This window comes from Toxotes jaculatrix, chromosome 12 (genome assembly GCF_017976425.1).
Source record: "Toxotes jaculatrix isolate fToxJac2 chromosome 12, fToxJac2.pri, whole genome shotgun sequence".
In the NCBI taxonomy this organism is placed as follows: domain Eukaryota; kingdom Metazoa; phylum Chordata; class Actinopteri; family Toxotidae; genus Toxotes; species Toxotes jaculatrix.
Genome location: NC_054405.1, coordinates 5921324 through 5939613, shown reverse-complemented (window position 1 = coordinate 5939613; position 18290 = coordinate 5921324). Strand labels below are relative to the sequence as shown.

The 18290-nt window shown below is 39.7% G+C and overlaps 1 protein-coding gene across 2 annotated transcripts; it reads left to right on the top strand.

The window, feature by feature from the left end:
* The first annotated feature begins 5608 nt into the window (after positions 1-5608).
* Positions 5609-16888, top strand: dgat2 (diacylglycerol O-acyltransferase 2). 2 transcript variants are annotated; one of them, XM_041052223.1, is made up of 8 exons: positions 5609-5950; positions 7534-7662; positions 7899-8006; positions 9058-9128; positions 12214-12418; positions 13074-13248; positions 14832-15034; positions 15312-16888. In XM_041052223.1, exons 1-8 carry the CDS (start codon positions 5911-5913, stop codon positions 15464-15466), a joined length of 1086 nt encoding a protein of 361 aa, XP_040908157.1. In that variant the 5' UTR covers positions 5609-5910; the 3' UTR covers positions 15467-16888. The 2 variants fall into 2 exon arrangements, with proteins under 2 accessions (XP_040908157.1, XP_040908159.1); XM_041052225.1 differs by lacking the exon at positions 5609-5950 and adding an exon at positions 6088-6239.
* The last annotated feature ends 1402 nt before the right edge of the window (positions 16889-18290 follow it).

The following is an 18290-nucleotide window of genomic DNA, read 5'->3' as shown; positions in this document are numbered from 1 at the left end:
ACTAACTGTTTGGACAAAGCTGGTTTGGTCTCAGGTTCCTCCTCAGTGAGTGTGAGTGAGGTCAGGGTAACAACATTATTGACTTATTTTTTGAAGAACCTGGTCAAAGTACAAAAGAATCAAGGCTTTGTGTTCGCAGAATCCTCTGGCTTATCTTGACTTTGTCTTAAAAGAAAACAAAACATAAATGGAGTTCTGCTCTCCCAACTTATTACAAACATGCAGTAAATACTGTAAATCAACAGTAGCTTAAAATCACAGTTTGAACAAAAGAAAAGTTGCATTAGGACAAATAAATTATTTCTTTTTCATTCCTTATGTAAAAAAAAATCGCAGGAAGGAAGCTTGCATGATAACAAAGTGATAACTATACAGTAGATGACTGGGTATCTGCTCTACAGATACAGTCAGCTGTACACAACATGAATTATATAAGAATTATATAAGAACATGGAATGTAAACCAAGTTGTGTAAACATGTCAGATTAATTGAGATGGTGTGAAGTAACACATTCAGAGAGACTGTAAGAACTGTGAAAACTGGACTTGATCTGAACACTTGAACTCATCAGATCATGAAAAAACGGGACAATAAAGAACAATCAATGCCAACATTCACATCTGAACCATAAATAGCAGAAAGAACAAAATATGTTAGCAGAAGACTGCTGAGACTGTACTGTAAAAACTGCAGGTTTCACCACTGGTCTCCCAAATTGCTAGATAGAGACATTTATCAACAGCAACCTCATGTCAAGGACTGTATAACGGATTTCATCCAAAAGCAGTTATAACTCTTGGACCTGGTCCTGCTAGATATGTGGTATCAGTTCACCTTTTTGGGATGAACTGCACTAGATACAAAGTACAAATGAATTTTCCCATTGAGACTGGGTATAATATTTGATTAGATAAACAGACAGGAGTCAAGGTCAGAGAGTGAGACTGTGATTTAAAGAGTTCTGGGATTCATGACTTCAGCAGAATCAATGCATCAAACTCAGCCCTCAGTCTGTATCAGTTTAATGCTTCCAGTTGTGCTTGTTCTTAATGTAGTTTCCCTATAGTGTGGTGTAGAAAGAAAACATATGATGAGCTAATAAAATGCAAAGCACTGCGAAAGATTTAATTTCTAATAATATCACATATAATCACACATTTGTTTGTAGAATAAGTACTTTTATTTTAGACACCTCAAGAACATTTACCTGCTTATACTTATGTACTTTTTATGTAAATATGATTTACGAGAGGCAGGAAGCCAAGAGGGCACCACAGATATGTTCACACAGTTTGAGTAATGTGCAGATGAAGAGCAGGGTTTGTGAGCCCTGCAGAGAGAGGCAGAGATGTGACTCAATCTGCTGCAGCCACACATAACAACAGTCACTGACCCACACCACAGCCTCCTGTGACAGACTGGCACACAGTGCTAACGCATGCCACACTTTTTTTTAGATAGAACAGACCTCCAATGGCATCAAACAGACCATACTGCAAATCATACAGCAGAATTTGCTCTCAACTGGTCTGTCAATTGAAGATGGAAATGCTTATATATCCACTTACTGAGTCAAGAGTGTTCATTAATTTTTCAGGTCGGTGTGAGAAATTGTACAAAGGGGACTCGAATGACACAAGTCCCGTTTTCCTCACTTAATCTCCCACTTGTTGCATCTGTCTGGGGTTTTGGATGCTGTGCAAGGCTGAACACTTTCTCAAATGGAGTCATAGGTTGAATTTTGGGTTGCAACATCATATAGAGACTCTTTCAATAAAGCAGTGATAGTTTCTGCCGTTGGTATCTTTACAAATGCTAAATGCAGATCAATTAAAAACATGTAGAAAATTCAAATAAATGTTCTTTCTTTTGTTTGTGCAGTTTCCAAAATGTACAACTAGCTCTTTGATATCTACCTTGCAAGTTATTAAACCACTTGAAACTTCAAGATCTCAAGACTTTTTAAATCTGTGAAGCAACAAGGAAAAACACAGCTGGATAAATCATCAGTGATCTTTAAATTCTTAGATTTATGTTTGTTCATGTATGTGAAATGTGTCTGCTGCATATGAGCTGGGGTTAAAGGTGGTTTTGGTCATATGTAGATGAAACGCGTCTCATTTACTGTTTTACTAGCCACAGTAGAGGCTCAGAGCCTGGTTTTGGATCAGGTTCCCAAACGATAAGACTGTCTGTGAACTTTGGCAGACACTTTTATATATACAGTGGCAAACACTGATATTTCAAAATGAAATGTCTGGCAGGCAGGACAATGCCCCGATCCTTTCAGCACAGTCTGTGCAAGATGAGTGTGTGTTTAGAAAAACGCTGACTAAAAGAAAAACTTGCATCAGCATTGTGATGCAAAAGAGACAAATGATTGAGAAAATATTAGATTAAGGACAAAAAATGGGCACTAAAAGGTGAAAGACACTGATGACCTGTAAACATCTAAAACCAGCTGAGACCAGTCACCTGTAAACCAGTGAAAAGTATGTGATGGTGTGCTAGAGCTGTACTGGAAAAGACTGGACAACCTGTAATGGGACTGAACTACATACTGTGTTCATATACTTCATACTGACATTTTGTCTGTATTAAAAGATGAATAGATTCTGTTCTAGATTCGCAGCCTTTAATCACAATTAGAACAGACCAGTCATTTCAAATATTCATTTTTCACATAGTGCAAAGCAGCAGTCGAAACATGACAAAGATTATGGGAAATGATTGGACCAGGCTTTGTGTTTTAGAGACAGTCATTGATTTTAAGGGCAGTATTGTGGTGAGGAGTGTTTTCATTTGTAACATGGGGATCTGCTGTTTTGAACAAAGCTGCTTGCAGCTGAAAGCTGTTTGGTCGCAGGTTCCTCCTCAGTGGGTGTGAGTGAGGTCAGGGTAACAACATTATTGACTTATTTTTGAAGAAACTGGTCAAAGTACAAAAGAATCAAGGCTCTGTGTTCGCTGAATCCTCTGGCTCGTATCTTATCTTGACTTTTTCTTAAAAGAAAACAAAATGTAAATGGAGTTCTGCTCTCCCGACCTATTACAAATATGCAGTAAATGCTGTAAATCAACAGTACAGAAAGGAAGCTTGCATGATAACAAGGTGATAACTATACAGTAGATGACTGGGTATCTGCTCTACAGATACAGTCAGCTGTACACAACATGAATCATATAAGAACATGGAATGTAAACCAAGTTGAGTAACCCCCCCACCACCACCACCACCCCCTTCCCCCTCCCGCACCACCCATACTCCTCACATCTCCTCATCTCCACACTTTCCTACTATCTGCATCGCCAGTCTGTTGTCATTTAGAGCACTCATTGTAAAATTATGTTCATAGTTTTCTTCTCTTTATAATGTACATATATTTAGCAGTACAATTCATCTGTAAAGTACTTAAACTTACCTGTATAATATGTTCATCTTACCTGTCTACCTGTATACTTGTACATACATTTAGAGGCATAATGTATCTGTATAGTATGTTCACAATACCTATTTAACTGTACATTTTGTCCATAGAATACCCATCTATATATCTGTTGATTGTAGACTGACTGAACTGTAGACACTTTATATCCTTCACTTGCTGCTTTGCACTTCTGGTTAGATGCTAAACTGCATTTCGTTACCTTGTGCTTGAACATGTGTAATGACAATAAAATTGAATCTAATCTAATCTAATCTAAACAGGTCAGATTAATTAAAACATGGGAACACAATACAAAATTGTCCCCAGCTTGACCAGTTGCATGACGACTTCTGCACTGATGCAACAGTATAAATTTAATAATATCACATATAATCATTTATCAGTTGCAGGAGACATTTGTCTGCAGAATAAGTATTTCTGTTTTTCATACTTCAAGTATGTTTTCCTGAACTTAAGTACAATTTTGAATGAAAGACTTGGTGAGTATTTTTCCATTGTTCCATTGGTACTTTTACTTCTGTAAAGGATCTGAACACTTTGTCCACCACTGACCATGTTTCTTGGAAACATCTTCAGCAGCTGTACTTCAGTCGTGTGTCCTGGTTTGGGCAGTGTCTCTGCAGTGCCAGCTGGCAGACTCGGTCATTGTCAGAGGCAACAGAGAGCAGGACATACCTGTGATCTTCCCTGGACACATGGCAGCCTCTACACACTTACACAATGCAGCACACAGCTGACCGTACTCTGAAGCCAAGAGGGCACCACTGATGTGTTCACACAGTTTGAGTAATGTGCAGATGAAGAGCAGGGTTTGTGAGCCCTGCAGAGAGAGGCAGAGATGTGACTCAATCTGCTGCAGCCACACTTAACAACAGTCACTGACCCACACCACAGCCTCCTGTGACAGACTGGCACACAGTGCTAATGCATGCCACACTTTTTTTAGATAGAACAGACCTCCAATGGCATCAAACAGACCATACTGCAACTCTTGGACCTGGTCCTGCTAGATATGTGGTATCAGTTCAATGTTTTGGGATGAACTGCACTAGATACAAAGTACAAATGAATTTTCCCATTGAGACTGGGTATAATATTTGATTAGATAGACAGACAGGAGTCAAGGTCAGAGAGTGAGACTGTGATTTAAAGAGTTCTGGGATTCATGACTTCAGCAGAATCAATGCATCAAACTCAGCCCTAAGTCTGTATCTACTGTGTCAGTTTAATGCTTTCAGTTGTGCTTGTTCTTAATGTAGTTTCCCTACAGTGTGGTGTAGAAAGAAAACATATGATAAGCTAATAAAATGCAAAGCACTACGAAAGATTAAACTTGTGGTTCCCAACACCCCTAACCCTAACCCAGTTGGGTCCCTCGTCATGTTTCAGACAGTCAGTACTTTCACCAAAGAGACATTTCCTCTATGAACTTCTCTGATGATCCAATATTTCATGAAAAGGTTGGTCAAAGTTGTCCTGCACTTTTTCAGTCACTAAACATGCGAACAAGGCTTCATGAGTCCATCACGTGGGCAGCTGTGAGTTGCATTGTGTAAGGCTGCTGATGCTGCCAGTGCCAGCTATAAACTTAGCACTAAATAAATAATTCTCTACTGTTGCTAATTGTTGAATATGAAAAATTACATGTAAAATCAAAGCATACATAAAGCACAGCATTGTACCACATAGTCTGTAAGGATATTTGGGCATTACAGGATCACTGAGAACATATCACAGGCAATGTACAGGTAAGAATTTGAGTTCATAAGTGGAAATATAATATAAATAATAACAGCAACAAAAAATATCAGGCGTATGTACAGTAAATCTACCACGTCCAAACCATGAGAGCAGGAAAACTGGATGATCTTTATGGTGATAAAACAGATGAAATCTCAGAATAGCCTCCTTAATGTTAAATACATCCGATCAGGAAAAACTTACACCACGTGCAGAGAGATGTGACTGAATAATATCATTCAGTGTGAATAATGTGTGAAAATGTCACTGAAACTTTGAAACACAGTTTGTCTGTCTACTCCAATCCAAAGATCCAGGTTTACATCTGGTGCTCAGGTGAGTCACAGATGGTCAATACTGGATGTTTTTCCACCGTTGACCCACGTGACTACACCCATAAATACAGGGCTAGAGGCGCAGAGGCCACACTGTTGCTCCCGGTTTACCACCTGCAGGCCTACGTGTAGCTGAACAGGGAGGACGTCCCCCACCTCTAGAGGCTCCCCCGGCACGCTGCTGTTCCACTCTCCTGCTCTCTTGTCCGTGTCTTTTGGCTCCTCCCCGCACTGATTAAATGCCCGCTCGGCGGTTCAGTCAGCTGCAGATGACGGCAGTCATGACTGAGGAGCATTAAGTTTTTTTCATCCTGACAGCCAGCAAGCAAGCATCTGAGTTTTTTTTTTTTTCCTTTTTGGCAGCCTTACCATCCAAGAAGCCGCTATGAAGACCATTCTTGCTGCATACTCTGGCGTCCTCAAAGGTAAGACGGTTTGGGCTGGAAAAGTGTAACAAGGGCTACAGCAGGCAAACAAACAGGGATGGTTAAACAAATCAGGAGTCGTTCCTGAAAGAGGTCAGTGCGTCATGAGACGCTCACCACACGCCACTTTGGATCTGTCATGGTGTGCGTTACTGTGTGGAGAGCTCTGTTTACAAAGTGGCGTGAAGACGAAATGTATTAGTATCATCATCTTTATTATACCAGAGGAATGCTGCAGAAATGCCATAGGAAAAATAAAAAATTACAGGATGCTGCTGCAGATTTAAAGGTAAGGCCGTTTCCAAATCAGAACTTTTTTTTTTTTCTAAAAAAATTTATAAACTCTCTCTTTATAAAAGTTTGTATGTTTTTCCTTGACTATTGTGGACAACGAAGACGCAACAATTGGTATGTGATACAGGAAATTTAAATAATTCTGTAAAATAAAGTGAGCGATCATTATTGGTGTTTGATTTATGGTCTGTGACTGTTTTCAGGTCTCATACTAACACACGCGGTTTTACTTGCAGCCTGATATTTTGGATTTAGAGGGGGGTTTTTTTCGGTTGAAGTGTTTAACATTTAGGCAAATTGAAAATTTAGTTTAGATTGTCCAAAATGTGAAATGAATTGGGAAATGAATGAATGAGTGAAAGTGGAGTCTGTTGTTTTGTGATGCAGTCTCAGCCTTTGCTGATAAATTCCTCTGTTTCTTTGACACTCTTCTGCCGTGTGGGGTCAGAAACCCAGACTTGTCATTTGAAAGTATGAGAAGTGTCGATGAATTGATTGCAGGGACCTGTCCACAGGTCAGAATTGATGGACAAAATGTGGTTACACTGACAAGAACATGCTTCACCTGGCTGCTCTTTATGCAGGACCTGACAGTTTTTGTGCAGCTCTGTTAGGTAACCAGTGTGATCTGGCTCACAGCAGGACTCTGCACAGCACATACTGACACTTGGCAGATTCTCTCTGCCACAATCAGTGGCACAGATTCAAGCAGTGAGTCTTAAGGAGTCATAGCTTCATAGTTTACAGGTATTACCACCATCAGCTCGGTGCTGGGTTATTTTCAGTGTACAAAGATGGGATTAGACGACACTGTTTTCCTAGAGGGGAGATCTTCTTCTTACTGGCTCTCAGTGGTATGAGCTTGACTAGCTTTAGAGGCCCTTAATGTGTCTGTTACTTTACGCTCCCTCTTCGCACACTGTCTCCTCACATGTAGCTTTTGTGGGCTGCTGGCTGAAAAGAGCTGGTGAGTAGTTGAGGCTCTGCGTCTGTGCGTTTTGATGCAGGGCAGCTTGGTTTCATCACTTGACACAGTTTTCTAGGGAATCATTAATCTCTTTGTTTTGTTTGATGTTCACCTTCGGATCAGTTTATCACAAACCTGGACCAGGAAAATATTATGACCAGGAGTGTATCAGCTGCACCTTTTCAGTTTGATTTCTCACTAAATGCTTCTCTTTCTCACCTATTTAAGCTTCTGTAACTGTTCGGTAATCCACCGACAGGCTTTGACAACGCTTCCCCTTTCTGCTCTTATGTCTCCCCCTGTTGTCACGTGTTGTCTCCAGGAACCGGCTCCAGCATCCTCTCTGCCCTGCATGACCTGCCGCTAGCGTTGTGGCCCTGCAGATCCAAGATGGAAAAGCATCTGCAGGTCATCTCTGTGCTGCAGTGGGTCATCAGCTTCTTAGCCATGGGTAAATGAGCATGTTTGTGTCTGGGTGCCCCTGTTCATTTCACTTAAGCTTTGAGAAGGCAAGGAAACCTAGAAGAGTTAGCTTGTAGTCTCATTAGCCTCATAATACGCAGGTCAAACCACTAAGCTGCACACACACACTTGTTTGTGGCCTTTGGGCCTGAGGATATTTTAGCCTTTAGATAATTTAAGATTATAAAATGATGATAAATGATTTTTCTCTCCTCTCCTCTCCAGGTATTGCCTGCACTGTGCTGCTGATCTACATGTTCTGCACTGACTGCTGGCTTATCGCTGCCATTTACACCGCCTGGCTCATCATCGACTGGAACACCCCGAAAGAAGGCAATACATTAATGATGTCAATCAAAAACTTACATTACATAATCATTCAAATTTGACCCCCATGTGGACTGATGATGAAATTTCAGAAAATGTATAGGAGTGATGTACGAGAGGCGACTGCTCTGATTTTTCTCAGAACGAGTTGGATAATGTGTTTTTGAGCCTAAACACGTTATTTGATATTTAGTGGTTAAAACGTTAAATCATGTGACAGTACATGAATGAATGCACAGACTTCTCTTTTGGCTGTCAGCGTGACAGCATAACAAATGCACTGAGACTAACCTCTGTATTATTTAAGCATTGGGCAACATGTTTTGCAATGATTCGCAACAACAACAAACAACGACTAAATTATGCTTAGAGCATGTAATTTGACTATGGTTTAAGTGATTTATCAAACAGAAATGATCAACATTATCTGGTTCCAGCCTCTCAGATGTGAGGATTAGCTCCTTTTCTTACTTTTTGTTATAAATGGAGAAACACTTGGTTTTTAGACCAATAAAAGGATCGGTTTGAAAAACTTATCATGGACTCTGGAAAATTGTAAAGGCACCTTTTGAATTTTTTTCCCTCATAAGCTAGAAACTAAATTATTGATTATGTATTATTTTTGATTATAAAAATGTAATCAATATAACGATGGTATATAGACAATCACAGCTACCAAAAGGTCTTTCAGTTTATATGTGGATTTGTAATCATTGATTATTCAGTTCAACAATGAATCATTTAGGTAATGAGAAAAAATAAGAGGATTTCCAGAGCCCTCTGTAAACTCTTAAGATTTTCTATTTAGAAAACACCAAAAGAATTTAACTAATGACAACATAAATCTAGAAAAACTGCAAATGCTCACATTTACAATCAAAGTGAAAAAAAAAATGTCTCAGTGTAGATGGGGAAATGTGAGTATTCGAGTAATGTGAGATCTGTGTTCAGTCAGATTTCAAGAAATCTGAACCTGTCCTTTAATCACTGCTGAGGTTGGTTTCAGTGCTCTGAAATCTATAATGGAGTGATGTTAAATTTGTAATGTCCTCCTCAGGTGGAAGGAGGTCCTCTTGGGTGAGGAACTGGACAGTGTGGACATATTTCCGAGACTACTTTCCAATTCGGGTAGGTTACTTTGTTGGTTTCTTGGTCTACTAGTGCTAATTTATCACCAATCTTGAGAATCAAAAGCAGAACAGAGGGGTGGAGGCACCAGGATTGCAGTCATTGATCAAATGAACCATGAAAACCTGCTTGACTCATGTGCATAAAGTTTCTGTCTGGAAATATAGTGTTAAAGGGAATTCAGGACTGTATGATTAAGCTAGTTCATCGATTTCCAGTCGTGCAGAGCTTTGACTTTACAGATAACCTTATCAGGGCTGGATTGGGTATCATCTGTCTGCTCCATGCTGTTCCTTGTCCCGTGTTGATAATGATGAGGGCTTGACACTGGTCAGGACTTTTAGACTTTGCCCTGCCTGATAGGCTAAGGAGCAGTGCTGAGCTTTGTTTTGTTCTCAGGTGTTGCCTAGAGCATCTTTAGATGGGAGGACAACCCAGGGTTCAAGCCAAAGGGGCGAGTGTGTGTGTGTGTCTGTGTGTGTGTCTGTGTGTGTGTGTGCGTGTGCGTGTGCGTGCGTGTGTGCATGGGCAGGGGCAGCGGCAGCACAGTAGCTGTTCGTGACTCTAGTGTGACTTCAGAAGCCGAAAGTCAAGGTTAGAGGGTGGACATGTGTCCTGTGTGTGACATGAGATATTCATGATAATTCAGTCATTAGACACAGGATTTTATTGACTCATCAATTTTGTCAATTTGTCAGTCACCAAAAAATAATCAGCATACTGAATATCTGTGGGTTTTGGATGTTGGTTGGACCTTGAGCTGATGTGAAGGGCATTTTTCAATATTTTATGGCACTTCATAGACAAAATGATCCATCAATTAATAAAAAAAAATTTAAAAATCAATTAATCAATGATGAAAATAATCATTAGTTGCAGATATTGTCCTTGCAGAATATCTTATACCTTTAGGTCCAGTCGCTTACATTAAAACTGATCCATGTTAACAGTATTTTAGTATTTGTCAAATCAGATGTGGATTCCTCTGTCAGTGGATTAGCTGAGCCTTTGTTTGCCCCTCCTCAGAAAGCCAATGAAACACTTGTGTGATTCCATCATTTCTCCACTTAATGTGTTACTTCAGAATTCAAATGAAATCTTAACCACTGTCTGACTTTAAATGTGTAGAATCCCTTCAGCGAGAGGAGAAACTGTCACTGTGCTCAGGTATTGATGAGTTTATCTACTGTACTGAGAGCAGAAACTAAAGAAGGCTGCGGGCCACATTTGAAAGCTGAACTTTGATCATCACATTGATCTGTTCTGTTTCTATCATGCCGCCGTTTGTCTCGGTGGGATCATTCTTCTGCCACTCAGAGGCCTGATGCCTGCTGGCTCTCATGTTTCTCTCCTTTATAGAAATCTCAGGATTGCAGAATAGTAGCTGTCAGTGTTGAAATGTCAGTTATTAGCTACTAACATATTCTGAGTTGTGTAGGTAAAAGTTCATCTATTGTGACAGTGTTGAACAAATCAGTTAAAAGCACATTAAGTGAGGCTTTTACTGTCTCTTAGCTCAGAATAACAAGAATCTATCTACAGGGGCATCAGTTGACTGTAGGGCAACCTATGACTATTATTTATGAGTTGGAAGCCAACTGGTCAAAGTCTGAACCAGCCTTAAAATCAAAGTACCAAATCAAAGGACTGCTGGAAGTCTGGAGTGTGACTGTTACGTGAACCTGTGTGAGTCTGCTTCAGCATTAGAAACAAAGACTCCTCTGTAATACTTTTTTTTTTTTCAAAAACTAGTGAATCTTGTGTAGCTTTCCTCTCTTTATGGTGTCCTAAGTGGACAAGGTGTTACATGCAATAGTCTTCCTGATCCCTCTATAATCCCTCACATCTGCCATGTCAGCCAGGTGGTGTCCTGTGATACTATGGGGATCTTGAATGTGATCTCCTTTGCTAATGTGGTTATGCAACCATTGTGTTTGACTAGTCTAAGGGAACTTTGTGTACACATTATGATGGATCTAAATCTACACAGCAATCAGAGCACAGTTAAGGTTTCTTACAAGATTCTGCAGTTTCACAGCTCCAACATGAAACCAAGAGGTTAGAATGATGCTGAATGAATAAAATAGTACTTTATTGCTGTCAGTCTGAACAGGTGCACAGCATGTGTACTGGGCCATTATTTTATGACTGTAATTGAGCAGAGGGGTCATGTCGGGTTTGAGCTGATAAGGATGTCCTATTTCTACATAGGCTGTGTCCCAAATCCATACTACACACAAATACTGTCCAAACTTATAACTAAGGATGAGTGATGGTGATGAATCAGATCAAGGAACACCTCAGAAAACCAAACGTAACTATCATATCTTTAGAAAAACATTTTGTTTTTGTCATTATTAAATTTCCCTTGTGCATGTGTTGCATCATTATAGAGCTTAAACAATTTAGTCAAATGAATTGATCAACAGAAAAGTATTTGTCTGCTATACTGGTAATCAATTTAGGGTCATTTGTCAAGCAAAATTATCTGCTAGATGTAAAGATTTGCTACTTTTCTCCTTTGTAAAAGACTGTAAACTGAGTATTTTAGGGTTTTGGACTGTTAGTCAGACAAAGCTAGTGAGTCAAACACATCATCTTGGTGTTCTGGAAACAGTGAGAAGCATTTTTTTTTTTAACTGTTGTCTTTACATTTGTAGACCAAGCCACTCAATAAATCACTGCAGAAAATAATCTGCAGATGAATCGGTAAAGAGAATAATCCTCAGCTCTGCATCATTTCCTAGTAAAGTATATTGATTTCTTGTACACTACACAACTATGTGAAGAAACTGTATTGTAATAATTCTCAAAAACAATGTTGGCACAAAATAAACAAGGCAAAAACCAGTAAAACACCATATGATTCATATAAACTCATATACAAACAATGTGGATTTACTATGGAATTAGGACACTGCTCCTGTCTTCAGGCCTTTTAGCTACTTATTGCTCACTAAGATTACTTTACTAACCCCCACTACACCGGGAATACCTGATACCCATCAGGTATTCCCGGTGTGTGCACACTGTGTCTCTGTGAAATCAGCCTCTCACTGGTCGTCTTTGTGCTATTATCCTTCAGCTAATTAAGACCCACAACCTGCTGCCCAGCCGGAACTACATATTTGGCTACCACCCCCACGGTATCTTCTGTTTTGGTGCTTTCTGTAACTTTGGGACAGAGGCCACTGGCTTCTCCAAGAAATTCCCGGGCATCAAGCCTTCCCTGGCAACCTTGGCAGGAAACTTCCGCTTGCCTGTGCTCCGAGACTACTTAATGTCTGGAGGTGAGATGATCTGAGAAGCCATGAGATCTTGTTTGAGCCCTTGAAATGTCTCAGAACAATGATAACTGTGAGACCAGACCTTTGACCTGTTGCACAGCTGATATTGTACAGCTTCTGTTTACTTGAATGTGCTGATTTCACTGATTTAATAGAGCTTTAGCTGTTCTCTTTTAAGAGGCCATTTGCTCATAGACACTGTACATTCTCTCTTAAGTTACAGTACATGTTTCAAAAATTTTCATTAGTAGACAGCTCTCATTTATTTTCTCTGTAATTTCTTTTTGTGGTAATGAGTAATACAACAATCTTCTGAGCAAAGCTTGTGTTGCTCTTATTTTTGGCTGCAGTGAGTCAGATTTCTGCCCGTTTTTGCACGTGCATAACATGGTTAGTGAAATTCTGCTTAGGTGTTAGACTGGCAGACTGATGGCCACAAAGAGCAATGCACTGTTGAGTCCAAGAACACTAATGATTATAATATTTGCAGCCAGATTTTGTCAAGGTCCAATAGGAAGACAAAATATTCTTTATAAATATCTATAAAAAAGACAACATTGCATTTGTATTACAAATGTAAACAGATCTAAGAACTTGCTTATTTATTGCAATTTTGATTACCTTTCCTTTGTTTCTTTCTGTTTTTTTCCTCTCTCAGGCATCTGTCCAGTGAACAGGAACTCTATAGAGTACCTGCTGTCACATAACGGGACAGGAAATGCTGTGGTCATCGTTGTCGGAGGAGCAGCAGAGTCTCTGCACTGTGCGCCGGGCATGAACTCTGTCACACTGAGGAATCGTAAAGGCTTTGTGAAGTTGGCCCTGCAGAAAGGGTGAGGCTGGCTGCACAACATTCAGACACAGGGGACACGTGCAGTTACAGAAATTAAACCTAGCCATGACCAAATCTGTTTAGAACATGTAAATGTCATTCTCAGGGCTGTAGTGCTTCATTGGAACGATTAAAACCCAAGATTATTACTCTCAGAAAGGTTGCAATGACCTCACAGAGAACATTACCAAATCTTTTATGAATGTGCCGTGTTGTCCCTCGTGAAGCTTGGAGCTCCTCGTGGCATGCAGTGCCCTTTTGGAAGTGTCAGACTGCGTGAGCTGGCATTGGGCTGTGCACAGCGGCGCATAAATCACTATAAAGGGAAGTGGCCCCCGGTTTGTCTCGCTAACCCAAACAAGCCTGATTCCCTCTCAGATATACTAGCTGAGGATTATCACTGGGTGCACCTTGTCCAAAGAGGCTTAGAGCTTGCTAGAAAAGACATGCAGTTATGCAGAACTTCATTCATAACAGCCAGGTTAGCATTCCAGCTGAAATAAGCCTGGACTGTGAATTGAGGTCACTTTGGGTTCATTTTCTGGACCTTTTGCAGCTTTGTTTTAATGCTTATAAAATCAAGTTGATGTCGAAAGCAGTTGTATAACCGGTGACAATCTGTTTTATAGGTAAAATAGAGGAATTGCGTGCTTTATAATCAGAATGCATCAAAAACAGGCTTTCACCTTGTCCAACATAGATATATTTACAGCATGCTGAATTTTCAAGTTGCTATTTTTAAGTCATTTCGGACAGCGAATAGCACAGAACAACTGAACTGAAACGCCCAACTGAGGGGGGGGGGGGGGGGGGGGGTGCAGGATGATCAACAAACCTTTTTCTGATTCATAAAACTATGTTTATTTTATTATAGTTGAGAAGCCTCAAACACAAAGCCTTTCTCATGCTTTGTCAGATGCTGGATAGTTTTAGCTCTGTGGGATTTCAATAATATTCAAATGGAAAAACTCATAGAAATATGTCACCTTTGAAGGGTTGTGTGTTGATTTTGTATTATTTAAAAGGTCAGAAAGGCAAAAGTCAAAAAGGAACTTCTGATGTAGACGATGCTCTGTGTAAGGACTGGTTAGTGAAACGGTCCAGAATGTTTCCTGATCACATAATACCTTTTCATAAGGTCGAGTTCAAGCTTTTGTTTCTAGCCAAAACAGAAACTTGGCTGTTCACCAACAGTAACACTGAATATAGACTCACACAAGAATGAGTAATTTCTGCTTTCACAAATGCCAACTACCATAGTCTGCCTACGTGACCAGCAACATAAACTGATGCATGATGATTAGCACGTTGCGTTCAGAAAACCACAGGAGAACAGTGTTGTAACAAGTGTAAAAAAGAGTTGTAAAAAAGTTCTGTTAACTAGGCTTTTTGTGAAAAGAGGTATCATCCTTATTAGATAATTAGATTATTTTACTACTAAACGCCTCTTTACACATATATGTGCCTGTGTGTGTGTGTTAATGTTTATTGTTGCTTTTTTAGATGAGATGTTCACTGTCAACGGTGCTTTCCTAACTTCACATTTAGGGGACGTTTGTTGATACCTCCTCTTTGTTCCCTCAGGTCTGACCTGGTTCCAGTGTATTCTTTTGGAGAGAACGATGCCTACAAGCAGGTGATCTTTGAAGAAGGATCATGGTGGAGATCTCTCCAAAAGAGATTACAGAAGATCTTAGGCTTTGCGCCATGCCTTTTCCATGGATGTGGTCTCTTCTTTGGAAACTCCTGGGGCATTGTGCCTTTTTGCAACCCTATCACCACCATAGGCAAGTTTGTTTGGTTTGAGTTTATGATCAGATTTAAAGAGGTACAGATCAGAGTTATCTTTAAAATGTAAACAGTCCTCAGAGCCCCTACTGTATTAGGACAGTTTATTGCAGGACACTGACCAACAAACTTAACAGAACAGAGAAAGTCAATATTTGATTCCTCCAGCCTCAAGGGTGTATTAATGATTAACAATTTACACTGGTTCTATTTCAACCAGGGTCTGCTTCATTTGCTCTTTGTTTTAATCCTCTCTTGTTTCTTTTTTTTTTATAGTTGGGGAGCCAATCACAGTGCCAAAAATTGAGGAACCAACTGATGAGATGGTGAATCTGTACCATGCAATGTACATCAAGTCTCTCCAGTGCCTTTTTGACAAGTACAAGACCCGCTTTGGCCTGAAAGAGAGTGACATCTTGCACATCCAGTGAAAGGATGGGTCCCTGTTAAAGCTCCAAACTGTGGCAGCATCGTCAGACCCCTGCACCCCCTTCCCCTCCTCCACATCCAGACTTGGTGCCCAGGGTGGATGTTCTCTGGACTGCAAACTCCACACACTAGCATGTTTGCCACAGAAAGCTTTGCTGTGCGTTGTTGCTCTCACACACACATAAGCATACTTTATTCTCAGGAAATGGCAGGTTTGGTGAATAGTGGCCTCTTCTTGCTGCTGTTGTCAGGTTAAACAATCGCGGTTGGACAAAGTTACACAAAAAGTCTGACTTTGTTGTTTCTGTTTCCATTTTGTCAGTGAAGGCATCAAGTTTGGACTGTCTTATGAGTGCAGAGGGGTTACGTTCCACTAGATGGAGCTGGATGCAGGCCCTCAAAGAAGTGCCAATGTTTTCTTTCACTCATGCATTCAAATAATTTTCCCTAAGCTCTTTAAGATCCTGTTATATGCTAAATGCACAAACAATGCAAATGAAAGGTACTACTTTATTTTTGGGATAATAAGCCCAAAGGTTAATTGAGCCAAAGACCTATGTTGTCCCCACAGATGCATGTATTTCTACTGTATTAAAGCTGAAAGTAGTGGAATTCTACACAGTGAATTCATATTGTGAATGCACAACACATGAGTGCCTGTGATTGTAAAATGCCATAAAGTATTAATTGTATTCTGTAGAGAGGAAAAAAGCCCATTTTAGTGGCTGTCCCTCAATGAATATTTCTGATGCACTTTTTGTAATGCTGATTACCTTCTGAGATTTTGTCTCGAGGAAAATGCCTTAAGAGATTTTTTTTTTTTGTTGTTTCCAAGACAGTCATTGTGCTTGTTGGCTTGATTTTCCTTTCTTGTCCCACTGGTGTCCAGGCCTGGATGGGTGTGTTCTGTCTATGCAGCAAAAGCCACAGCAGTGTCTTGTATGTTCAGGTGTTTTTAGCCAACTAGCTAAAGTTTTGAGCTGGTGCTAAAGAAGGTAAAGTAGCCTTGTGGGTGAAAGTGATTCCAGTGTTCAGAACATCACTGTGTAGCCATTCCATGGGTGATGACTGAAAAGGAAGGGATTACATCGGGTAATGCCTTATTAATGGGGATAAGTTATATTTGAAGGTGTCATTAGTACTTATGTAAAATAAGAGTATGAGAAAAAATAATGTATCCTTGGAATCATCAGAATGAGTAAGTTTGTGTCATGTCGATGGGTATGGAGATGGGCAGTAAATTATAGGATTGTCATTTGAAGAGCATTTTTCCTCTGTGCTCATCGTTGTGACTTCTTATGAAGAGCAGTGTAATCCCTGTGCAATAAATTCTCAAGCAATAAACAGTGAGACCTGTCTATATGATGAATGGCATCACCTGTCTGCTGATATTTAAATTAAACTTTTGTATGTTTTCAGAAGGACACGTGTGTGATGTGTCTTGTCTTCGGACACTTTTCTAATGCTACATATTCTTCACAAATTTACCTCAGAGGAGGTACTTGACATCCAGTAGTTTTGATGTTTTTATTAATATAGTCTCTCAACTGAAAGTATCTGAAGAGATCCTGCTTCTCCAGATCATAGGTTTTTCTCAGACATTCAAAGGACTTTGCATGCAAAATTTTATGGAACAGTACTAGTGAAATGTACTCATTTTACAGAATGGCCCCTCACCGAGTGTTATTATTCAATTATTATCACTGGTGCATTAACATGTAAATGGTATTTCTATTGTGTAGTACGTTGAATTGGAGCAAAGCTATAATTGTCATTATAATGCATCGTAGTTTTGAACTTGGTAATGGTTTTGCAAACCAGCCTAGACAAACTAATAAAGCCACAAAATAAATGTAGTGGCGTAAAAAGTACAATTTAAATTCTCTCTGAAATGTAATGAAGTGGAAGTTTAAATTAGTAGAAAACAGAACTACTCAAGTAAAGTACAAGCACCTCAAAACTGTACTTAAGTAAAACATTCAAGTAAATGTATTTAGTGACTTTCCTCCATTGGAAACTGGTCAACGCTGATACTGATTCACAGAAAGAAAATGTTCAGCATAAAATATGATAGGACAGGAAACACACCTCCTGCATGTGGCTGATGCTGCCCCCTGATGGTTGCTTTATATTCTGCAGTCAGAGTGACAAAAACTCAAATCAAGTAGACTGAGTATCCAACAGTGGCGGAAAATAAAGTACATTCAAATACTGCCCTTGTGTACAATTCTGAGGTGCTTGTACTTTCCTTATATGGTATTTTCCTTTTATGGTATTTAATACTTTTACTGTCATTTCAGATGGAAACATTTACTTTAACAACACTACATTTATCTGATATCTCTAGTACCGTGTTACAATGCAGATTTACATTTTCCGCACAGTTTACAAAATATGATTCGCTGTTATGCATATAAAGTAGCTGTAGCCTAATTATCTCCACCTCGACTGCACCACTGGCTACAACATTAAAATGCTGCTTATAAACTGATGCATCAATAATAATATAGCTCACTGTATATATTAATACGGTATAAAATAGGTCATTTGCATTGTGAGTGCTTGCACTGACAATATTACAATCTCAGAACTCAAAAATTATCGATTAGATGTCGCACACTGAGTACTAGTGTCAGTGAGGCCACCTCTTTCATTCGCTGTCGGTTCATGGTCTAAGGTTTGTGTACTCTGAGGTCAGAGGTTGAGGAGAGCCCTTGATATAACCAGTAAAAAACGAATTTGAATTGCTATTGTCGCTTTTTGTTCGGGCTCTAATTGAGATTGTTAGCGACTGACTTGGATATTACCGTTTAACTGTCACCTGCA

Excerpts from the sequence above, each read along its gene's own strand:
- dgat2 (XM_041052223.1), top strand. The coding sequence starts at position 5,911 with ATGAAGACCATTCTTGCTGCATACTCTGGCGTCCTCAAAG. Across the intron at positions 8,007-9,057 it reads CTGGAACACCCCGAAAGAAG|GTGGAAGGAGGTCCTCTTGG; the intron begins GCAATACATTAA and ends TGTCCTCCTCAG. Across the intron at positions 12,419-13,073 it reads AGACTACTTAATGTCTGGAG|GCATCTGTCCAGTGAACAGG; the intron begins GTGAGATGATCT and ends TTCCTCTCTCAG.